At 49.5% G+C, this 25,308-nt stretch overlaps 1 protein-coding gene across 10 annotated transcripts in view; it reads left to right on the top strand.

The window, feature by feature from the left end:
• Nucleotides 1-25,308, top strand: part of mtmr7b (myotubularin related protein 7b) — a 171,949-nt gene that overhangs the window by 81,032 nt on the left and 65,609 nt on the right. For 8 of the 10 annotated variants that reach the window (XM_072496855.1, XM_072496854.1, XM_072496851.1 and 5 more), the window contains 2 exons: nucleotides 16,433-16,542; nucleotides 19,258-19,383. In XM_072496855.1, coding sequence (XP_072352956.1) covers nucleotides 16,433-16,542; nucleotides 19,258-19,383 — 236 coding nt within the window. The remainder of the gene's footprint in view (nucleotides 1-16,432; nucleotides 16,543-19,257; nucleotides 19,384-25,308) is intronic. The other 2 variants (XM_072496853.1, XM_072496852.1) reach the window with 1 other exon arrangement.

Below are 25,308 nucleotides of genomic sequence, written 5' to 3'. Positions count from 1 at the left end.
AGGGTGATGGAGGCGAGCTGCGGAAAATGTTGGGAGGTCCCGGGCTGATCAGCGGTGGCGGAGGTAGCAGTAGGCGCCGAACGGACAGACGAGCTGGTGTCCTGAGGCGCGGTCTAAAATGGCGGCAAAGATGGTTTAGCCCACGGGCCGCACGTGGCTTGCGGAGGAGAAGATGGCGGTGCCCCTGGGTCACACGTGGGGAGTGTAGAAATGCCGGGCCTGGAAACAGCGGTGATCGACCGGGCCTGACAAACAGAAACAAAGTGTCCTTTCTTCCTACAGCCATTGCAGGCCGGGCAGCGCTGCCTTGGGTGTTTGCTTTGTCCACAAAAATAACACTTGGGGCCCCCCAGAGTTGGCTGGCTGCCGCGCGGCGCAGGCTTGCGGTGAGCTGGAGTCGGCAGCTGGTGGGGCCCACGATGCCCACGAGGGTGCCGCGTGGTCGGGGGTGTAGGACTCCAGGTTATGGGAGGCCACTTCTAGTGAATTTGCAAGCTGCCTAGTCTCCGCAAGATCGAGCTTACCCCCCTTCCAGTAGTCGCTGGCGAACGTACGTAGACTGTACGCCTGTGACATAAGCGTCTCTGATTAAAGGTTCGGTGTGTTGGACTGCCGAAACTGCCTGGCAGTCACAGTTCCTGCCGAGGATCTGTAGGGCCCGCAAGAAATCATCCAGAGTCTCCCTGGGGAGTTGCAGTCTCATGGCCAGGAGGTGCCTGCCGTACACTTGGTTCACCGGTTTAACGTAATGTCCCTTTAGGAGCGTCATCACTTCTGAGTAGGTGGGCGCATCGCGGATGAGGGGGAAAATTTCAGGGCTCCCCCGCGAGTAGAGGACTTGGAGCTTCTGTGAGTCCGAGGGTTCTTCAGTGGCTGCTCTGAGATAGCCTTCGAAGCAGGCTAGCCAGTGGTCGAAGGTAGTTGTTGGCTGCGTGAGGGCTCAGCTGCGGGCGATCAGGCATGATTAGGAGATCCATCTTTTAAAATCTTGTGCAATAAATTGATGTACCGTCAATTACCACGAGACGAGAATGGTGAAACAATCGAGGCTTTATTGCACAAGATGTTATGCCTCCCGCAGCTGGAACCAGAATGGAATCAGCGCAGGAGAGCATACACTTTTATATGGCAGAGCCAGCAGGCGGCGTATAAAGGTGTATGCTCTCCTGCAGTGCCGTAATACATACAATATACCACTAGTGGTGTCTACCACAGAGGGAGACTCCACCTAGTGAAGATTTGCTGCACTGGGATATGTGCCATGACTTTGTAACCTCCCGTAGCAGCTGGTAGGGGACTGATATCATTAATCTGCAGATTTGTCCTGGAGCCCTCTGCTGGTTGGATATGCCTTAGTTCTCCCTTGTGGGTATACCTGTTGGGATTGCTTAGTTTACAGACTATGCAGTTCTCAGCGTAATGCCGTATCTCTTTATCTATGTCTGGCCACCAGTACAATCCCTTAATTCGTTCACTTGCGTTTCCTGTCCCTTGATAGCCCTAGACATCGAGGTGTTGATTAAAAAATGGTTGCAGTTCCCAGTCGGTGCCATGTATCGGCCATCTTCAAGAACTAGCCCATCCTTTATTGTAATTGTATCCCGCCACTTATCAAAGGAGGCGGGGCGTGCTCCTTCCTGAATCTGTTTCAGGTCCTGGTTGCTGCTCTGAACTTGTTTTAGGTCTTGGACCTTTGTCTGGCTTACAGTCATGGCATTGATCCTTTTGGTATGGGGGGGAAGTTGCTATTGGTCTCCCTCCCAGGCACCCTGCTTGACCAATTCATCTGCCCTAATATTCCCAATTGGGGAAGTTCTATGATAGGCCTTACTTTAATGATGCTGGCTGTACTCATGGCCTTTGGCAGTCTGAAAAATAAATTTAAGCAGGGCTGCAGAAAGTGAAGATTTCCCGTTTTCCGAGACGAATCCCCTAACTTTCCACAGTGGCAGGAAGTCAGTTAAACTATTGCAGACATACATGCTGTCCGAAAATATGTCTGCCGGTGTGGGGAACTGGTCAAGGTGGCTGACCATATAAACTACAGCCACGAGCTCTGCAGCCTTGGCGCTCATCTGGGTGGGAATCTTTAATGCAATCTCCCTCAGGGGCTTGCCTTTCTGGTCCTCCACATAGATGCTTCACCCTGTCTTTCCATTCTCGTCCTCTACCATAGAGGATCCGTCCACAAATATTTTCAGATCCTATTTGTCTGCTTCCCTGGATCCACCCCCCTTTTGTTTTGGCACAAATGACCCTTTGGTGTCATTTATTGCTATTACCTGGCATTCATGAGGTGTCCTATGTCAGAAGATGTGGACTCTGGTATGCTTTACCACGATGTAGCAGACCTGGTGCATGAAGGTCCAAATGTTATACGGTTTTGACTAACCGTTCCGTCTTTAATCCGGCCATCCAAAAGTAACTCAGTGGGGGGTGAGCACCATGGGAATGGTCAATGGATTTAGGCCAAAGATGTAACTGAAATATTGTACCTCCCAGACAACCGCTACAAGGTGCTTTTCGCACACTGAGAAACCCTGCTCGACTGGGGTTAGGAGCCGGGAGTAATAGGCCACCGGCCTGATCTCCAGTGGCGCTCCTGTAAGTGTGCTGTCAGTGGCTGCTACTTCTACTGCAAAGGGGAGGTCTGGGTTGGGTACTTGCCATGCTGGGGCCTGCACTGAGGCCTATTTTAGCTTCAAGCCAGCCTGTGTGTGGTGCTCAGTTCACTCCCATAGGGCGTTTTTCTTTAGGAGGTCTGATGGGACGGTTTTGGTGACAAAACCGTCAGTGTGGTTTTGGCAGTACCCCACCAAGCCTAGAAACGAGCTCACGTCCTTTGGTAGGGAAGGCGGGTTTCTGACTCGATCCGCTTCCTTTCTATGTTGTGCTTCCCAACGGTTACGACTTTCCCCAAGTATGAGATCTGTGTTCTCATAATTCGGGCTTTCTTGGGGTTGACTTTTAGGCCTGGCATAGCGAGGAGGTTCAGCAATTTTTTCAACAGTTTAAGATGTTCCTTCCCTTGTTTCGGTCTCGAGGAGGAGATCGTCCGCATACTGCACCAAACATTCGGGTTTTGAAAACACGTGCAGACCTTTTGCGAGTCTCAGGTGAAGTATGGAGGGTAAGTTATGGAAGCCCTGTGGCAGCCATGTCCAAGTATATTGCTGCTCCTGAAAGGCAAATGCAAACTTATACTGGCATTGCCGGTCTAGAGGAATCGACTAGAAGCCGTTGCTGATCTTCAGCACCATGAAATACTTGGTGTGTGGGGCCTGCCCCATCATGGCTTCGGGGCTGGTTGCTACCGTGAGAGCTGTGATCGGGGCGGTTCTGTTCAGCTCCCGGTAGTTGACCGTCAGCCTCCATGACCCATCCGGTTTTCTTACCAACCAAATCTGGGAATTATTGGTGGAGGCAACGGGGCACAGGACTCCCTGTTGTAACAAACTGTTGATAACTTTGGCCACCTCCCCATCGGCTTGCTTGGGGAAGCCGTACTGTCCTTGGGGTTTTGGATCGGGGCTTTCTATAATGACTTCCCCTGTCACCCGGCCACAGTCATGTTTGTGGATTGCAAATGCTTGTGTGTGCTTCGCAAGGATTTCCTGTGCCCCGCGCTCTCTGTCATGTCCGTGGGTTTTATCTATAACTCCCCGGTGGTGGAAATCCTGGGCTGAATTCTCTGCCGTTGGGATTCTCCATTTTGCCGGCAGCCCGGGGGTTTCCCTACGGCGTGGGGCTGCCCACAATAGGAAATCCCATTGACCAGCTGGCGAAACAGAGAACCCCGACGGCTTGCCACACTCCGGTCGTGGATCCAACTAAGACAGCACTTCGGTCTAACCAAAATGTCCATCAAGGCCCCCATCTGCAACAGCCACAGGTTTGCATCGGCCAAAATGAACACCACCTTCACAAGGTGAAGATGGGATGGGGGGGGCGGGTGGAAGACACTGATAGTTAGGGACTTCTACACAGACAACAGACTGACAACACTAGAGGAACTGACAGAGAAGTTCCAACTGACCGGGGGAAATGAGTTAAGATACATGCAAATTAGAAACTTCCTATGTAGGGAAACAAAGACATACCCACTGGTGCCGCACAAATCGCCATTAGAGGACCTATTGGACGAAAACAACTTGGTGGGGGGGGGACTGCAGGGACTGTATGGGCAACTACTGGGAAAGGCACTCTTTCCACTAGACGAGACAAGAGAAAAATGGGAGGAAGACCTACGGTTTGAAATTGGATGGGGACTCGAGCAAAACTGCATGGGGTCAACTCCGCCTTCACTCTCACAAGGCTAAGCCTATTGCAGCTGAAAGTGGTACACAGGGCACACTTAACCAGAACCCGAATGAGCAGGTTCTTCCCGGATGTGGAGGACAAGGGTGAACGGTGCCAGGGAGGCTGGCCAACCACACCCACATGTTCTGGTCATGCCCCAGACCTGCCGGGTCTGGACAGCTTTCTTCGAGGCAATGTCCAAGGTTGTGGGGTTCATAGAATCATAGAAGTTTACAGCATGGAAACAGGCCCTTCGGCCCAACCAGTCCATGCCATCCAGTTTTTACCATTAAGCTAGCCTCAGTTGCCCGCACTTGGCCCATAACCCTCTATACCCATCTTACCCATGTAACTATCTAAATGCTTTTTAAAAGACACAATTGTACCCGCCTCTACTACTACCTCTGGCAGCCCATTCCAGACACTCACTACCCTCTGAGTGAAGAAATTGCCCCTCTGGGCCCTTCTGAATCTCTCCCCTCTCACCTTAAACCTATGCCCTCTAGTTTTAGACTCCCCTACCTTTGGGAAAAGATGTTGACTATCTACCTTATCTATGCCCCTCATTATTTTATAGACCTCTATAAGATCACCCCTAAGCCTCCTACGCTCCAGGGAAAAAAGTCCCAGTCTATCCAGCCTCTCCTTATAACTCAAACCATCAAGTCCCGGCAACATCCTAGTAAATCTTTTCTGCACTCTTTCTAGTTTAATAATATCCTTTCTATAATAGGGTGACCAGAACTGCGCACAGTATTCCAAGTGTGGCCGTACCAATGTCTTGTACAACTTCAACAAGACGTCCCAACCCCTGTATTCAATGTTCTGACCAATGAAACCAAGCATGCCGAATGCCTTCTTCACCACCCTGTCCACCTGCGACTCCACCTTCAAGGAGCTATGAACCTGTACTCCTAGATCTCTTTGTTCTATAACTCTCCCAACGCCATACCATCAACTGAGTAGGTCCTGGCCTGATTCGATCTGCCAAAATGCATCACCTCACATTTATCTAAATTAAACTCCATCTGCCATTCGTCGGCCCACTGGCCTAATTGATCAAGATCCCGTTGCAATCCTAGATAACCTTCTTCACTATCCACTGTGCCACCAATCTTGTTATCATCTGCAAACTTACTAACCATGCCTCCTAAATTCTCATCCAAATCATTAATATAAATCACAAATAACAGTGGACCCAGCACCGATCCCTGAGGCACACCACTGGTCACAGGCCTCCAGTTTGAAAAACAACCCTCTACAACCACCCTCTGCCTTCTGTCGTCCAGCCAATTTTGAATCCAATTGGCAACCTTACCCTGGATCCCGTGAGCTTTAACCTTCTGCAACAACCTACCATGCGGTACCTTGTCAAAGGCTTTGCTAAAGTCCATGTAGACAACGTCTACTGCACTGCCCTCATCTACCTTCTTGGTCACCCCCTCAAAAAACTCAATCAAATTTGTGAGACATGATTTTCCACGCACAAAGCCATGCTGACTGCCCCGAATCAGTCCTTGCCTCTCTAAATGCTTGTAGATCATGTCACTCAGAATACCTTCTAGCAACTTACCTACTACAGACGTTAGGCTCACCGGTCTGTAGTTCCCAGGGTTTTCCCTGCTGCCCTTCTTAAACAAGGGCACAACATTCGCCACTCTCCAATCTTCAGGCACCTCACCTGTGGCTGCCGATGATTCAAATATCTCTGTTAGGGGACCCGCAATTTCCTCCCTAGCCTCCCACAACATCCTGGGATATATTTCATCAGGTCCCGGGGATTTATCTACCTTGATGCGCTTTAAGACTTCCAGCACCTCCTCCTCTGTAATATGCACACTTCTCAAGACATCACTATTTATTTCCCTTAGTTTCCTAACATCCATGCCTTTCTCCACCGTGAATACCGATGAGAAATATTCATTCAGGATCTCACCCAACTCTTGTGGCTCTGCACATAGATGTCCTTGTTGATCCTTAAGAGGCCCTACTCTGTCCCTAGTTACTCTTTTCCCCTTTATGTATCTGTAGAATCTCTTTGGATTCTCCCTTGCATTATTTGCCAAAGCAATTTCATGTCCCCTTTTTGCCCTCCTGATTTCCCTCTTAACTCTATTTCGACAACCTCTATACTCTTCAAGGGATCCACTTGATCTCAGTTGCTTATGTACGTCATATGCCTCCTTCTTCTTTTTGACCAGAGTCTCAATATCTCGAGTCATCCAGGGTTCCCTACTTCTACTAGCCTTGCCCTTCACTCTAAAGGGAATGTGCTTACCCTGCACCCTGGTTAACACATTTTTAAAAGCCTCCCATTTACCAGCCATCCCTTTGCCTGCCAACAGTCTCCCCCAATCTACCTCTGCAAGTTCCTGTCTGATACCATCAAAATTGGCCTTGCCCCAATTAAGAATTTTAACTCTTGGGCCAGACCTATCATTCTCCATAGCTATCTTAAAACTAATGGAGTTATGGTCACTTGTCCCAAAGTGATCCCTCACTAGCACTTCTGTCACTTGCCCTTCCTTATTTCCCAAGACGAGGTCAAGTTTTGCCCCCTCTCTAGTCGGTCCATCCACATACTGAATGAGAGATTCCTCCTGAATACACTCAACAAATTTCCCTCCATCCAAGCCCCTAATGCTATGGCTGTCCCAGTCAATGTTGGGAAAGTTAAAGTCCCCTACTACTACCACCCTATTATTCTTGCAGCTATCTGTAATCTCCTTACATATTTGCTCCTCAATTTCCCGCTGACTATTTGGGGGCCTGTAGTACAGTCCTACCAAGGTGATCTCTCCCTTCTTATTTTTTAGTTCCACCCATATAGACTCAGTGGGCGAACCCTCGGATATATCCCCTCTAAGTACTGCCGTGATGTTCTCCCTAATCAAAAACGCCACTCCCCCTCCTCTCTTACCTCCTGTTCTATCCTTTCTATAGCATCTGTACCCCGGAACATTGAGCTGCCAGTCCTGCCCCTCCCTTAGCCATGTTTCAGTCATAGCTATAATATCCCAGTCCCATGTGCCCGTCCATGCCGCTTTGCCCGTCTGGCCCCTTGCATTGAAATAAATGCAGTTTAATGTAGACTTTCCTTGCTCTCTGCCCTGCTTTCTCTGGTCATGCTTTACACACTCTCCCTCCTGCCTTTTGTTTCTGTCCCCACTGACTTCCTACATCGGTTCCCATCCTCCTGCCACATTAGTTTAAACCCTCCCCAACTGCACTAGCAAACACACTCCCGAGAACATTGGTTCCGGTCCCACCCAGATGCAGACTGTCCGATTTGTACAGGTCCCACCTCCCCCAGAACCGGTCCCAATGTCCCAGGAATTTGAAACCCTCCCTCTTGCACGATCTCTCAAGCCACGTATTCATCCTAGCTATCCTGTCATTCCTACTCTGACTATCACGTGGCACTGGTAGCAATCCTGAGATTACTACCTTTGAGGTCCTACTTTTTAGTTTAACTCCTAACTCCCTAAATTCAGCTTGTAGGACCTCATCCCGTTTTTTACCTATATCGTTGGTGCCTATATGCACCACGACAGCTGGCTGTTCACCCTCCCCCTCCAGAATGCCCTGCAGCCGCTCCGAGACATCCTTGACCCTTGCACCAGGGAGGCAACATACCAACCTGGATTCTCGTTTGCGTCCGCAGAAACGCCTGTCTATTCCCCTTACAATTGAATCCCCTATCACTATAGCTCTGCCACTCTTTTTTCCCGCCCTTCTGTGCAGCAGAGCCAGCCACGGTGCCATGAACCTGGCTGCTGCCACCTTCCCCTGGTGAGCCATCTTCCCCAACAGTTTCCAAAACGGTAAATCTGTTTTGGAGGGAGATGACCGCAGGGGATCCCTGCACTGCCTTCCTACTCTTCTTCTGTCTGTTGGTCACCCATTCCCTATCTGCCTCAGTAATTTTAATCTGCGGTGTGACCAACTCACTGAATGTGCTATCCACAACTTCCTCAGCATCGCGGATGCTCCAAAGTGAGTCCATCCGCAGCTCCAGAGCCGTCAAGCGGTCTAACAGGAGCTGCAGTTGGACACACTTCTTGCAGATGAAGGAGTCAGGGACACCAGAAGGGTCCCTGACTTGCCACATCTCACAAGAGGAGCATGACACGGGTCTGGCTCTCCTGCCATGACTTAAACCTGAAGTTAAATTTGAACTACACTACACAGCTAAGAGAAAGTCAAAGAGAGAGAAATCACTTACCAGTCACAAGCCAATGACTTACCTGCTGGCTGTGATGTAATTGCTCCCGAGACTCCCTCACAGGTCTGCTTCTCTGCACCTCCTTAAGATGAGCACCAAATTCCCTTAACTAGTTAATTAATTTACTTAACTAATTGGATTTTTTTTTTGGGGGGGGGGAAACTCAACCCCAAACACCAAACTCCAAAAAAAACACAGCCCTCACTCACCTCTTACCCGAACTCAGCCTTACCCAAACTCAGATACACTCTGTTTACCTCCAGCACTCTGTTTCTATAGGCACTTCAGCCACACCCTTTGTATCCTTCCTGATTTACAGTCAGCCAATAGGCCTGCTCCCGACACTGAACTCCCGAAACTAACAGCTGACCTGCAAGGTAAGGAAGTTGTTAAGCAGTACTTACCTCACCCACGCCGCAACCTTTTAAACTGTCCCCTCTGCCTCGCAGCACCCGCGCTTTTTCAATCTCCCGCGCTGTTTCCAAAGTCCCGGCTCTATCTCTCCCGAACTACCAGCTGACCTGCAAGGTAAGGAAGTTGTTAAGCAGTACTTACCTCACCCACGCCGCGACCTTTTAAACTGGTTGAGGGTATGCCCGAGAGTGTCAGTCTTTGGGGTATCAGAACCGCCAGAACTCTTTATGGGGAGGAGTGTCGACACCCTTGCCTTTGCCTCCCTAATCGCCCGCAGGAGAATCCTGCTCGGCTGGCGATTGGAAGCATCACCCGAAACTGCGGACTGGCTGTCTGACCTGTCAGAATTTCTCCAAATGGAGAAAATCAAATTCACCATCTGGGGTTCGGAAGAAGGCTTTCACAAGGTGTGGAGGCCATTCACTAATCTGTTCAAGGCCTGTTTGTAGTCAACAGCCAATAAGCGAGGGGGAGAGGAATCCACAGAAGAACCACAGACACAAATGGAAAGAGGGCCAGTTTGGGGTGGGGGGGGGGGGAGAATGAGGGAGGGAGGGAACAAAGAGGCACAGAACCGAACCAACCCCACACGAGCAACTTAACACGAAGCAACATACGTAGCACTACATTACACTATTCAGGTTTGGTTCAGGTTTGATGAACCAACGAACAAGGACAACACACCAGATAACAAGAAGGGGAGGGGGGCCTGGGAGAGAGGCGGAGTTGGGATTAGGAGGCCAAGTCAAAGCTGGGCACTTGTAAAAAAATGTGAATTGTAACCAATGTATATAGCTCCTTTGTATGTTCACCTTCATCTTTGTATTGTATAAAAAAAACAAATAAAAACATTTTCAAAAAAAAAAAGCAAAATGGAAAAATATCCTGACCCTGCACACTGTCTGTGAAAATGGTGGAGGTAAAAAATAGATTTCTTGCAGACTTCCTCTGACTGCTGCATTGTTTTTGCTATATTGGAAAATTTACAATTTCTTTTGTGAGTGTGTATGTTATGAATACCTTTGTAGTAGCTTTGTTACTTTGACTGAAACATTGGGTGCAATCTTCTGAGGAGTAACAATCACCATTGGGTTGCCACCGTGTTCCTTTATTTTTGCACTAAGGTGGATCTTGGCATTTATGACATGGCCTTGCAAGCCAGGCCTCTTCAGAAATGCAGAGAGTACCTGTTCTCGGGGTCCTTCCTCGTAATGCAGGATTGTCGGGGGAGCCAAGCCACATCCCCTTTTTACCGCACTAGCTGCCATATTTTGGCAAATCTTTGTTCACGAACACGCTAAAAAGCTTTGGAGCTTTGGAACATTTTAAATAGCTTTTCAGCGTGTTGGTGAGTGGGTAGGATGCTAGCAGGATCGAGTGGCAGGGTGGGAAAAGTGACAGGACAGCAGAGTGGGTAGGCTGGATAGAGTGGTGAGGTCGGGTCAAGTCAGGTGGGGGGGGGGGGGCAGTGAGGGTCCAAGGGGGTTGGAGCTAGTCGGAGGGCTGGGGACCGGGTTATGAGTCTGAGGGGCGTGGGGAGGAGTTGGAGGATCAAATAGGCAGTCGGGTGCGCGGTGGTCCAGGGTGGCTGTGGGCGGAGGACTTGGAGGGCTGGGGGTGTTGGAGGGTCGAGGGTGTCATATGGCGAAGTCAGAAGATTGGGAGTGGAGCTCTGGGAGTTGTAGTTATACAGGAGTTAGACATGGATTTTTAGCCTAGTATTTCCTGGGTAACTATCCAGAGAAGTAAGTTAAAACCCTCTGAATTCTGTGTGTCTAATCCAGAGTTGGAGAATGTTTCGGAGAGTCTGGTGAGCAGGCGAATTGCCCGTTGGAAGTTGAAACTTCCTGGGCAATTCTTATGGAATACTTACTTTGGGTCTTTTGAGGGGTCCCATAGCACATTTTCTGGGTTATGTCCTGTTTCTGACCATCCGGAGACTGGAAGATCTGGGCCATTAGATATGAGGACTAGGAAAGTGGAAGTTTCTGTTGACTCTTTTCCATTGAGAGCTGAAATTGAACTTGAGGACTCAACGAACAATAATAGGATGAAAGTCTTCTCTTCCTGTAACCTCTGAAACATTATTTGAGATTCAGCAACTTCAAGCTAACTTCTAATGAACTTATAAACCAATTTGGTAATCTTCAGTGTCAGAAGGATAGTTTCTATGTAAAACGAACAGTTGATACCAGTGCAGTAGGAAATGCTTTTGTATGTTGCAGTGCAGAATTGGTTTGACCTTGTGTTCATCTTGTGCATGAGAGCTTGTTGAAGCCATTGGAAACAAAACATGGCCATCACATTTTGACTTGTTTCTTTCTTTTACTCTTAGGTTTCAGTAGAGATAGATAATGAAATCTTATTGGGATATGCAACTAAAATATCCAATTATATGTAAATAAAACTTATATAAAATATTTTTGATCTCCTTTGCATATAACAGTTTTGTTTAATAACCTGCAAACATTGCTTTTTGTAAGTATGTGATTGATCATTTAATGAGACAAGTTGTTATTTTTGGATTAACATTATTTTGCAAAAACTGATTTTGCAGAAATTGAATCATAGAATGATACAACACAGAGGTGACTAATCGGCCCATTGTGCCTGCTCCAGCTGTTTGGGAGAGTCTCTCCAAACAATTGTACTCCCCTGCTCTTTCTCCACAGCCCTATATATTTTCTCCTTTCAAGAATTTAACCAATGTCTTTTAATATTAAATCTGTGTCTATTACGCTTTCAGGCAGTAAAATAAAAACAAATTACTGCAGATACTGAATATCTGAAATGAAAACAGAAAATGCTGGAATAACCCAGCAGGCCTAGCAGCAACCGTGGATAGAGAAACAGAGTTAATGTTTTTAGTCAGCCTGATCCTTTTTCAGTATTCTGAATCCCCACAGGGGTACCAGCTTTGACTGCTGGTGACCAGACATGGGGGCGAACAGGCTCTAACTGGGTCGACCAGATTCTGACTGGGGTGGCCAGCTTTTGACTCAGGAATGAGCATGCTTGGTAACACGGAAAGAGTACCGGGGGCCTAGTCGGAAGGTACCAGGGGGAAGACTTCAGGGTACTTGGGGCCTACTTGGAGGGACTGGGAGGAAGGCAGTCGCATACTGGACTAGCAATCTAGAGACCCAGGGCCAAATCCCACTATGGCAAATGTCTAATGCTGATCCTAAAATCATGTTGATTGCTGTAAAAACCTGTCTCATTCACCAATGTCCTTTCGGGAAGGTAATCTGCTGTCATTACCTGGTCTGGTTTAAATGTGACTCCAGATCCATAGCAATGTGGTTGACTCTTAAAATGCCCTCTGAAATGACTGGTCCAGCAATTGAGTTGGAGGGCAATTAGGGATGGGTAATAAATGCTGGCCCGGCCTGCGATGCCCAGATCCCATGAATGAATAGAATATTCCACGGTGCTGAAGGCCAAACAAGGAGAGATTTGGTGCTTGCCCGTGGGGAGATTATGGGTTGATTCAGGAGAGATTGCCAAGTCTGAAAAGCAGCATTCTAGAGATTGCCATCTACTGGGCTACTGCTTTCTTGGGAAGGGCATCAGAGAGCAAAGGGAAGGCTGGGGCAGTGTAGTGGGTGGGTGGGTGGACAGTCATCACAGACTAACATTTCTACTCAAACCTCGAGGAAGGCTGGGGGGGGGGGGGGGGGGGGGGCGGGGGTGGGGGGGTTCTAGAGCAGGATGTTGACGAGGACAAGGCTAATGGAAAGACATGTCAATGATCGTTACCCTGTGCAGCTGAAATTGTTCGCTGTAACTCAGTTGACATACCTGGAGTCTTAACTAATCATGTAATTATGCTCACTCAAGCACCACTTATGTTTGTGAGTGCCACTGATTGTTGCTGAGCACTTAACCCTTGACACACTGTCTTCCAAAATCGCTGACTGCCATTGGCCGACTGGGCAAGCAAATACATCCCCTTAGAGAGTTGGCAGTGGCACACTGCCCGAGGAGAGCGCTCCTAATTCTTGGCTGTGTGTTAAGGTCCATAGACCAAGTTGAGTGCATCGCCTTGGAGTAAAGCTTGGGGCATCGCCTGTGCCCCCGATGAGAGCTCAGGATGCAATATTCATCCTCTTTCAACACTTGAGGGCCGTCCTCTTCTGCACGGCATTGGCATTCACAGCCGCTACCACTTCCTCCCATACTTGGTAGGTGACCTTGCTGATTGGTTTTCATCCTCAGTGTTGGTAAAGGACACCACGTTGGCCTCACCAAGCAGCCTCTACAAAAGGGCATCCAAAAACTTGGGAAGAGAATTTCTTGGCAGCCATCACTTCCCGACGACCTATGAAGTGTGCCTGGCTTGCGCTGGGACAGCCTTTAAAAATAGTGCCTTGTTGATTGCAGCACTGTGGTGATTACGGTGCGGGTGAATTAGAGGCTGCCCGGCAGCGATTTGGTGTGGAACCCCTGGATGAAAACCTTTGGCACGAAGTGCCGTTCTATACGGCGGGAAGAACCAATGTTATGACACGGTTTAAAATCGGAACTGGAAAAGAAGCTGCAAGTAATGGAAGCTGAGGCATTGTGGGAGAGGCCCACAGCTGGACTCAGTGATCCCACTCACACAACATGGAAATGGAGTCTGAGCTGATCGTAAAAGTTTATTGAGAAGGTGCAATTGGAACCATCCGACAGGTGGAATGCTTTAACATGAGACTGCGGGAGTATTTGGGTTCACAGTGAAGTTGATCAGTTTGTGCATTAACAGAGAGGAATGTGAGAATGGAAGATGAAGCCAACCATGATGGGAGCATAGCTGCTGGATGTCTGCAAGATGATCAATGAAAGCCTCGAAGGTGCATTCTGCAATTGGCATCGCTAACAGGCCAAAGGGCATCCAGCCATTCCAAAAGTGCAGGTTAGGCATAATCAGTATACCACATCAGACATAGCAGGAGCGCATTAGCTAAGATTGAACATATTCTGGATGTGCTCAAGCTTCTTCCAAACACTCTGGGATTAAGATGTCAAGAAGCTGGAATGGCATCTTGGTCACCTAGATTTGTGAAGTTGCGCATTGCCTGGAACGCTGGATCAGGGAAATGCGATCTGCGCAGACACAGCTCTAGGGCATGACTGTGGCTTTCATGTTGCAATTGGGAGGTTACTGTAGTTGTCCCTTACACTCTAATCTATTGTATCTATCTGTCAACAGGGAAAAGGAAGATTGAATAATGGAACCTGCATTCAATGTAATGCCCATTCCTATTTGGACATGAGCACGAGACAATGCCCCTTATGTCTAAGTGATGTGGTGGCGCATAGCTGCCACATTCTTTGGGAGAAGCTAACACCGCATGGACTGGGAGGAGATCCTCTGCCAGTGCCCCTGAAGGGCACCTTTTTTTGCCAGCAGTTTGTTCCAGGGATCCAGAGGGGACCAATACAGCACCTCTCAGTCCTCAACTCACAAATGCATCAAGGAGGTCACAGCTTGCCCTCTGCAGTAAGGATTATCACTGTAAAGTTCACACTGGATGAAGCTAGCCAGGCTGCTAGGTTTTGAGGAAATCTTTGGCTTCTTGAGAGTACAAGGTAAATTGATTGCACATACGCGGCTTTGAAAGCTCTATGGCTGCAGCCCCTGATGTTCATTACAGGAAAGGGTTCCACTCACTAAATATTCAGCTGGTGTGCGATCATCAGAAATACATTATGCATGATTGTTACTCCTCAGAGTTCCCATGACTCATACATCCTGAGGCACTTTCACGTACCTCAGGCATTCAAAGGCCTGTGTCTTGCTGGGATAGGCTGATCTTGCCTTCACAGGAGTAATCTCTGTCCTCCCCTATCAACGTGGTGGCATCCTTCTCGAATTTGAAGAGCCTCCAGGCTGTCGACTGTTCCTCCCCCAGTCAGTGATCTCTCCCTCTCGTTGTGGGCAAGCTAGGTTGGCATGAAGAAAAATGGGTGTGATGTGAGGAGAAGGGATAGAGCAGAGGTTGGGAAGCACACATGCCTGATGTATGCTGAGCTCCCCAGTGAAGGCTGAAGGTGCTGTTTGTGCAGGATGATAGATGAGATGCTATGAATAGGCTTGCGGTGCTGATATCTTACCTGCTAATATTGTGCGGGATCCCTGAGCTATGTGACGCCTTTGAGTGCATAATGCCAGTCTGGGAGTGAGAGATTGTAGTGAGCTGATCGATGATCTACCTGACAATGTGGATGAGATCATTCATACTCTTCCTACACTGGATGGTACTTCTCTGGCATTTGCCTGCAGAGCTGACCTCTGCTACGACCGCCTCTCAGGCGGTGGGAAGAGATAGGTGGGCCTCCTGGATCCATCCCTGGGAAAAATAACCTTCTGATGCTGGTGGACACCTCTAGTAAAAACCTCCAGCCATGGCTAAGCTGTGGCACACTCTTCTCATTCCTTGGACAGTCTTTGAAATTTCTGACCACACAGCTAGGCTGTAAAGAATAATGTGTGTGTTCGATCTCATGAGGTGACCATGGATGGACAAAGCAGTGCCCGCTCCACCACGTGATTCAGCAGGCAGGTTGCCGATGCATAGTTAATGTGGTTTCCAGTGGAAGATCTAGGGCGGGTCGGAGAATTGCTGGGGGTCGGCGTGAATCCTGCCCCCGCTGGCTGCCAAATTCTCCAGCCCCCCAAAAATCCCACTGACGTGAATCGCGCCACCCACCTCAGAGAAACGCAAGGACCGGTGCAACGCAATGGGCCCCAGGGCCGCCCGAATTCCCCGGCCGGCAATGGACCGAGCGGCCGCCCATTTTAGGCCGGTCCCGCCAGCGTAAATTAGAGCTGGTACTTAACCGGCGGGACCTGGCTCTGCGGGCGGCCTCCGGGGTCCTTGGGAGGGGTACGGGGGGATCTGGCCCCGGTGGGCGCACCCACGGTGGCCTGGCCTGCGATCGGGACCCACCGATCCGTGGGCGGGCCTGTGCTGTGGGGGCACTCTATTCCTCCGCGCCAGTGGTGTAACGGTCCGCGATGGCCGGCGCGGAGATGAACCCCCCCTGTGCATGCGCTGGGATGACGCCAGCGTACTCTGGCGCTCCCGCACATGCGGGAACTCGCGCGGTTGGCGGGGCGCCAAGCCCCTTCCGCGTCGGCCGGCTCAGCACAAACCACTCCGGCGCCGGCCAACCCCTGAAGGTGCGGAGGATTCCGCACCTTCGGGGCGGCCCGACGCCGGAGTGGTTCACGCCACTCCTTCGCGCCGGAGTTGCCCGTCCTGCCGGTTTCCGAAGAATCCCGCCCCAGATGTGAAAACCTTTATCAAGAGAAACAAGATATTCCCTTTTCCTTGTCCAATGTAGTTGCTGTTGCTGTTCTCAACACTGGATAGCTGCACATGATGCACGATATACCTTCGTATGAAATTGTTCTATAGAACAAAAGGCTCTATGTTTGCTGGTATGCAGGTCTGGCACTGTTCAGAATGTAACATTTATATAACATTACTGAGATTTGTTTTTCAGTCTGTGAGCTTCGATCACCTGCAATGAGTGTCTTCCTGTGGGGTTTGGAGAGTTCAGGCTGGTTGAAACACATCAAAGCCATCATGGATGCCGGTATTTTTATTGCAAAAGTAAGTTAACTTACCTAAAGTTGCTTTCATGATATTGTTTCTAGTTCTTAATTTTTACGTTTTGTTTTTTTCTTCTCTTTGCTTTGCGGCTGTTCCAGGAATTGTCAAACACGATTGTCAAAATGACACTAAAAGCACACGGCAATGTCCATACAAATTTTGAAAAGTCTTTTCGAAGAGCTCTTAAACTCAGGTTTTCTTCAACATAATGTCTTCCCAAGTTAATGACCAAATATGGGAGAGATGATAAGATAGTGGTAATATCACTGGATTAGTTCCAGAGGCCCAGGCTAATGTTCTGGGTCCCACAGGTTCAAATCCAGCCACTGAAGCAAATTCAGTCAATACATCTGAATAAACTAATCTCAGTAATGGTGACCATGGAAGTATCATTGGTTGTCATAAAAATCGACCTGGTCCACAAATTCCCTTTAGGTAACAAAATCTGTTGCCCTGACCAGAAATTTAACTGGACCAGCCACATGAATGCTTTGGCTGCAAAAACAGGTCAAAAGCTAAGAATTCAGTGGCCAGTAGCTCACCTCCTGACTTCTCAAAATGGTTCCTCATCCTCAAGGTACAAATCTGATTAAATACTCTGCAGTAGTCTGGATAAATGCATCTCCAACAGCACTCAAGAAATTGAACATGTTTCAGGACAAAGCAGCCCAGTTGATGATAATCATTCACTCCTTCCACCACTAATGCACAGTGCAGCAATGTGCACAACATACAAGATGGCAGTGACTTGTCAAGCTCGTTTGACAGCACAACTCAACTCATGACCACTCCTACCTAGAAAGACAAAGGCAACAGGCACATGGGAACACCACCACCTGCATGCTCCCCTCTAAGCTGCACACTATGCTGCTTTGGGGCTATGTGGCCATTCCTTCACTGTTGCTGGATTAAAGTCCTGGAACTCCTTTACTAACAGCTCATACAACTTGGACTGCAGGGTTCAAGGAGTCAGCTCACCACTGCCTTCTCAAGGGCAATTGGAGATGAGCAATGACTAATGTCCTAGCCAGTGATGCCTACATCCCATGATTGTATTTACAAAAGCTAACTCTCCATAAGGGTCTTCATGGAACGTTCTGTCACTGCCTCATGATCTAACTACTTTATTGTATTCTTTCATGGGGCGTGGGAATCGCTGACTCAGTCAGCATTTGTTGCCCATCTCTAATTGTCCTTGACAACATGGTGGTAAATCTTCTTCTTGAACTTATGCTGCCCATCTGGTGCGGAGACTCCCACACTGCTGCCAGGAAGGAAATTCCAGGATTTTGGTCCAGTGACAGTGAAGGAATGGCAATATAGCTCAAATTATTATGTTCTTGGGAGGGGGATTGGCAGATAGTGCTGCCCCCACGTCTGCTGTCGTTGTCCTTCCTAGTGGGTTTAGACGGTGCTGTTGAAGGAACTTTTTAGTTGCTGAAGTGCAACTTGTGGATGGTACGCACACTGCCACTTGTGTGCTGGTGGTGGAGGGAGTGTTTGTTTAAGGTGGTGGATGGGGTGCTAGTTGAGTGGGTTGCTTTGGCCTGGATGGTGTCAGGCGTCCTGAGTTTTTGTGGAGTTGCACTCTAGGCAAGTGGGGAGTATTCCATCATACTCCTGATTTGTGACTTGTAGATGGTAGACAGGCTTTGGGGAGTCGGGAGGTGAGTTACTCTGTGCAGAATTCCCAGCCTCTGACCTTCTTTTGAAATGAAATGAAAATCGCTTATTGTCACAAGTAGGCTTCAAATGAAGTTACTGTGAAAAACCCCTAGTCGCCACATTCCGGCGCGTATCTGAGGAGGCTGGTACGGGAATTGAACCGTGCTGCTGGCCTGCCTTGGTTTGCTTTAAAAGCCAGCGATTTAGCCCAGTGTGCTAAACCAGCCCCTGTAGCCGCTGGTCCAGTTTATTTTGTGGTTAATGATAACCCCCTCAGGATGTGTATAATGGGTTATGCCATTGAATTTCATGGGGAGAGTATTAGATTCTGTTTTGTGGGAGATGTTCTCACTGGAACGACGGAGGTTGAGGGGCGACCTGATAGAAGTGTACAAAATTATGAGGGGCGCCGACAGAGTGGATAGTCAGGAGCTTTTTCCCAGGGTGGAAGAGTCAATTATTAGTCGACATAGGTTTAAGGTTCGAGGGACAAAGTTCAGAGGAACTGTACGAAAGAAGTATTTTTCACAGAGGGTAGTGGGAGCCTGAACTCGCTGCCGGAGGAGTGGTGGAAGCAAATACGGTAGTGACGTTTAAGGGGCGTCTTGACAAATACATGAATAAAGAGATACGTGCCCCAGAAGTGTGAAGGTTTTAGGTTAGACAGGCTGCATGGTCGGCGCAGGCTTGGGAGGGCCGAAGGGCCTGTTCATGTGCTGTACTTTTCTATGTTCTTTGTTCTAAGATCATTGTTACTTGTGTGGTGCAAATGTTAATTCTGGCAGTCCCTACGGTTAGTGACAGTAACCGTGGAAGGCAGCAAAATCAGTGGGCATTACTTCCTTGCCATCATTTGTGTGACTGACTAGGAGTCAGTGGTTGCCTTACTTGTAGCATAAATAACCAGGATTAATTTTGTAATCTGATGAACAGGTGTCAGGGTCTTTGACATTTCACAGTAACTTAATTGCAGTGTTAATGTGAGCCTACTTGTGACACTAATAAAGATTATTATTATTCTTATAACTATACTGTCACATATTGTTTCAGGCAGTTGCCGAGGAGGCAGCCAGTGTGCTGGTTCACTGCTCAGATGGTTGGGACAGAACTGCACAGGTTTGCTCCATTGCAGGCCTGCTACTTGACCCATTTTACAGAACCTTAAAGGGATTCATGGTAAGCAGAACATGATATACCAAGGATAAATGGAGAAGGAGCATGTTGAGTACACAGAAGCAAGAGTTCATGCTAATTTTGTTTCATGGTGGGGAAGGCGCTATTGACTGGTGTTAGGAGGTCAGTGTACTCCGCAGTTGTGATCTCAGACCATGGTCCGCATTGAGTGGATGTGGCTTTGGAGAAGGCTCAGAGGCCGGGGTGGAGAATGGATGTGGGGTTGTTAGGGGACCGGAGCTTTTGTGATAAGATTGGGAAGGTGACGGAGGAATATGTGGGGTTGATTTGCACGGGGAGGTTTTGCATTCGATGGCTTGGGAGGCTCTGAAGGCAGGAGTGAGGGTGGAGGTAATTTCATTTGAAGCTATGGCGGACAAGGAGGAAAGGAATGGCAAAAACTGAGAAGAGAAGATTCTGGAGGTGGATGGGAAGTATGCGGGGGACCTGGACCTGGGTCTCTTGGCCAAGAGAAAGGAGTTGCAGGTGAGGTTTGCCTACTTGTCCACAGGGAAAGCGGTGCCCCAGTTGAGAAGGGTGAGGGGGGCTGTCTACGAGTACGGGGAGAAGGCAGGGCGGATGCTGGCCAGCCAGCTCCGGAGGGAGGTGGCGGCGAGGGAGATTGCTTGGGTACGGGATAAGTTAGGGAAGCTGGTGGTGGCCCCGGAACAGATCAATAAAGTATTCAAGGAATTTTATAGCGATCTATATAGGTCAGAGCCACCGGGGGAGGGGAAGGGGATGAGGGAGTTCCTGGACGGGTTGGAGTATCCGAGGCTGAGTGACGAGGATAGAGCAGGGTTGGAAGGGTCGGTGGGGAGCAGGAGGTGAAGGAGGCAATTGGGAAGATTCAGGCAGTGAAGTGTTGGGGCCTGACGGGTTCCCGGTTGAATTCTCTAAGATATTTAAAAACAAGTTGGTGCCATTGATGGTGGGAATGTTTAAGGATGCGATAGGTAGGGGTGTCAAACGATGGGGCAAGCTTCTATTTCATTGCTGCTAAAGAAGGACAAGGATCTGGTGGAGTGTGGATCGTACAGGCCCATATCTCTGCTGAATGTAGAAGCCGGGATATTGGCAAAGCTGTTGGTGTCAAGGTTGGAAGGATATCTCCCGAAGGTGGTTGGGGAGGATCAGACGAGGTTTGTGAAGGGAGGCCAGATGTTCTCGAATGTGAGAAGGTTGTTGAATGTGGTCCCGTCTCTGATAGAAGGAAAGGATTCTGAGTTGGTGGTGGCACTGGACACAGAGAAGGCGTTTGATCGGGTAGAGTGGGATTACTTGATGGCGGTATTGGAGAGATTTGGAATTGGGCCAAGGTTTGTGGCTTGGGTGCGGCTGTTGTATAAGGAACCAATGGCGAGTGTTCACACTAAAGGTATGAACTTGGGGTATTTTGCACTGTACCGGGGCACGAGACAGGGGTGCCCTGTCTCCTGTTGTTTGCATTGGCTATAGAGCCCTTGGCCATTGCGCTAAGGAGCTCGGGGCTACGGAAGAGGATAGTGAGGGGGGAGGGAGTGTCGTGGAACATAGGGGGCGGAATTCTCCCCCCCCCCCCACGCCGGGGGGGAGAATCGCCGGGACGCTGCGTGTGTCCCGCCACGCCGCCCCGACGGCCGCACGCGATTCTCCCATCCCACCCCCCAAACCGGCGCGGCGAGAATCACGGCTGGCCGCTGGGAGAATCGCCGCTCGCCATTTGTAACGGGCAAGTGGCGATTCTCCGGCCTGGATGGGCCGAGCGGCCTGCCCAATACGACGGGTTCCCACCGGCGCCGTCCACACCTGGTCGCTGCTGGCGGGAACAGCGCGGGAACGCTGGGGGGGGGGGTCCTGCACCGGGGGGGGGGGCACCTCAAATGGGGTCTGGCCCGCGATCGGTGCCCACCGATCGGTGGGCCGGCCTCTCTGAAGGAGGACCTCCTTTGTTCCGCCGCTCCGCAAGATAGTTCAGCAGGGGTTTGGGAACCTGAATTGTAGCTCCAGTATACAGGAAGTTGAGAGTAGTGAGGTCATGAGTAAGATTTCAAAGTTGCAGGAGTGTACCGGCAGGAAGGAAGGTGGTTTAAAGTGTGTCTTCTTCAATGCCAGGAGCATCCGGAATAAAGTGGGTGAACTTTCGACATGGGTTGGTACCTGGGACTTCGATGTTGTGGCCATTTCGGAGACATGGATAGCGCAGGGAAAGGAATGGTTGTTGCAGGTGCCGGGGTTTAGATATTTAAGTAAGCTCAGGGAAGGTGGTAAAAGAGGGGGAGGGGTGGCATTGTTAGTCAGGGACAGTATTACGGTGGCAGAAAGGACATTTGATGAGGACTCGTCTACTGAGGTAGTATGGGCTGAGGTTAGAAACAAGAAAGGAGAGGTCACTCTGTCAGGGTTTTTCTATAGGCCTCCAAAAAGATCCAGAGATGTAGAGGAAAGGATTGCAAAGATGATTCTGGATAGGAGCGAAAGCAACAGGGTAGTTGTTATGGGGGACTTTAACTTTCCAAATATTGACTGGAAACGCTATAGTTCGAGTACTTTAGATGGGTCCGTTTTTGTCCAATGTGTGCAGGAGGGTTTCCAGACACATTTTGTAGATAGGCCAACGAGAGGCAAGGCCATATTGGATTTGGTACTGGGTAATGAACCAGAACAGGTGTTAGATTTGGAGGTAGGTGAGCACTTTGGTGATAGTGACCACAATTCGATTACGTTTACTTTAGTGATGGACAGGGATAGGTATATACCGCAGGGCAAGCGTTATATCTGGGGGAAAGGCAATTATGATGCGATGAGGCATGACTTAGGATGCATCGGATGGAGAGGAAAACTGCAGGGGATGGGCACAATGGAAATGTGGAGCTTGTTCAAGGAACAGCTACTGCGTGTCCTTGATAAGTATGTACCTGTCAGGCAGGGAGGAAGTGGTCGAGCAAGGGAACCGTGGTTTACTAAAGCAGTTGAAACACTTGTCAAGAGGAAGAAGGAGGCGTATGTAAAGATGAGACATGAAGATTCAGTTAGGGCGCTCGAGAGTTACAAGTTAGCTAGGAAGGAGCTAAAGAGAGAGCTAAGAAGAGCCAGGAGGGGACATGAGAAGTCTTTGGCAGGTAGGATCAAGGATAACCCTAAAGCTTTCTATTGATATGTCAGGAATAAAAGAATGACTAGGGTAAGAGTAGGGCCAGTCAAGGACAGTAGTGGGAAGTTGTGCTTGGAGTCCGAGGAGATAGGAGAGGTGCTAAATGAATATTTTTCATCAGTATTCACACAGGAAAAAGACAATGTTGTCGAGGAGAATATTGAGATTCAGGCTACTAGACTAGAAGGGCTTGAGGTTCATAAGGAGGAGGTGTTAGCAATTCTGGAAAGTGTGAAAATAGATAAGTCCCCTGGGCCGGATGGGATTTATCCTAGGATTCTCTGGGGAGCTAGGGAGGCGATTGCTGAGCCTTTGGCTTTGATCTTTAAGTCATCTTTGTCTACAGGAATAGTGCCAGAAGACTGGAGGATAGCAAATGTTGTCCCCTTGTTGAAGAAGGGGAGTAGAGACAACCCCAGTAACTATAGACCAGTGATCCTTACTTCTGTTGTGGGCAAAATCTTGGAAAGGTTTATAAGAGATAGGATGTATAATCATCTGGAAAGGAATAATTTGATTAGAGAAAGTCAACACGGTTTTGTGAAGGGCAGGTCGTGCCTCACAAACCTTATTGAGTTCTTTGAGAAGGTGACCAAACAGGTGGATGAGGGTAAAGCAGTTGATGTGGTGTATATGGATTTCAGTAAAGCGTTTGATAAGGTTCCCCACGGTAGGCTACTGCAGAAAATACATGGGATTCAGGGTGATTTAGCAGTTTGGATCAGAAATTGGCTAGCTGGAAGAAGACAAAGGGTGGTGGTTGATGGGAAATATTCAGACTGGGGTCCAGTTACTAGTGGTGTACCACAAGGGTCTGGGGCGGGATTCTCCGACCCCCCGCCGGGTCGGAGAATTGCCGGGGGCTGGCGTAAATCCCTCCCCCGCCAGTTGCCGAATTCTCCGGCACCGGTGATTCGGCGGGAACGGGAATCGCGCTGCGCCGGTTGGCGCCCCACCCCCGGCGATTCTCCGGCCCGGATGGGCCGAAGTCCTGCTGCTGGAATGCCTGTCCCGCCAGCGTGGATTAAACCAACTCTCTTACCGGCGGGACAAGGCGGCGCGGGCGGGCTCCGGGGTCCTGGGGGGGTGCACGGGGCAATCTGGCCCCGGGGGGTGCCACCACGGTGGCCTCGCCCGCGATCGGGGCCCACCGATCCGCGGGCGGGCCTGTGCCGTGGGGGCACTCTTTTCCTTCCGCCTTCGCCATGGTCTCCACCATGGCGGAGGAGGAAGAGACCCCCTCCACTGCGCATGCGCGGGGATGCCGTGAGCGGCCGCTGACGCTCCCGCGCATGTACCGCCCGGCAATGTCATTTCCGCGCCAGCTGGCGGGCGGAAATCAGTCCGGCGCAGGCATAGCCCCTCAAGGTTAGGGCTCCGCCCCACAAGATGCGGAGGATTCCGCACCTTTGGGGCGGCGCGATGCTGGACTGAATTGTGCAGTTTTTGGCGCCAGTCGGCGGAGATCGTGCCGATTACGGAGAATTTCGCCCCTGTTTTGGGGCCGCTGCTGTTTGTCATTTTTATAAATGACTTGGAGGAGGGCGTAGAAGGATGGGTGAGTAAATTTGCAGATGACACTAAAGTCGGTGGAGTTGTGGACAGTGCGGATGGATGTTACAAGTTACAGAGGGACATAGATAAGCTGCAGCGCTGGGCTGAGAGGTGGCAAATGGAGTTTAATGCAGAAAAGTGTGAGGTGATTCATTTTGGAAGGAATAACAGGAAGACAGAGTACTGGGCTAATGGTAAGGCACTTGGCAGTGTGGATGAGCAGAGAGATCTCGGTGTCCATTTACATAGATCCCTGAAAGTTGCCACCCAGGTTGAGAGGGTTGTTAAGAAGGCGTACGGTATGTTAGCTTTTATTGGTAGAGGTAGGGCAGCACGGTAGCATTGTGGATAGCACAATTGCTTCACAGCTCCAGGGTCCCAGGTTCGATTCCGGCTTGGGTCACTGTCTGTGCGGAGTCTGCACATCCTCCCCGTGTGTGCGTGGGTTTCCTCCAGGTGCTCCGGTTTCCTCCCACAGCCCAAAGATGTGCAGGTTAGGTGGATTGGCCATGATAAATTGCCCTTAGTGTCCCAAATTGCCCTTAGTGTTGGATGGGGTTACTGGGTTATGGGGAGAGGGTGGAGGTGTTGGGTAGGGTGCTCTTTCCAAGAGCCGGTACAGACTCGATGGGCCGAATGGCCTCCTTCTGCACTGTAAATTCTATGAAAGCTATGGGATTGAGTTTCGGAGCCATGAGGTCATGTTGCAGCTGTACAAAACTCTGGTGCGGCCGCATTTGGAGTATTGCATGCAATTCTTGTCGCCGCATTATAGGAAGAATGTGGAAGCATTGGAAAGGGTGCAGAGGAGATTTACCAGAATGTTGCCTGGTATGGAGGGAAGATCTTATGAGGAAAGGCTGAGGGACTTGAGGCTGTTTTCGTTCGAGAGAAGAAGGTTAAGAGGTGACTTAATTGAGGCATACAAGATGATCAGAGGATTGGATAGGGTGGACAGTGAGAGCCTTTTTCCTCGGATAGTGATGTCTAACACGAGGGGACATAGCTTTAAATTGAGGGGAGATAAATATAAGACAGATGTCAGAGGTAGGTTCTTTACTCAGAGAGTAGTAAGGGCGTGGAATGCCCTGCCTGCAACAGTAGTGGACTCGCCAGCACTAAGGGCATTCAAATGGTCATTGTATAGACATATGGACGATAAGGGAATAGTGTAGATGGGGTTAGAGTGGTTTCACAGGTCGGCGCAACATCGAGGGCCGAAGGGCCTGTACTGCACTGTA

This window comes from Scyliorhinus torazame, chromosome 3 (genome assembly GCF_047496885.1).
Source record: "Scyliorhinus torazame isolate Kashiwa2021f chromosome 3, sScyTor2.1, whole genome shotgun sequence".
Classification (NCBI taxonomy): Eukaryota; Metazoa; Chordata; class Chondrichthyes; order Carcharhiniformes; family Scyliorhinidae; genus Scyliorhinus; species Scyliorhinus torazame.
The sequence above is the reverse complement of the archived record's forward strand: the minus strand, read 5'-3'. Positions and strand labels throughout refer to the sequence as shown.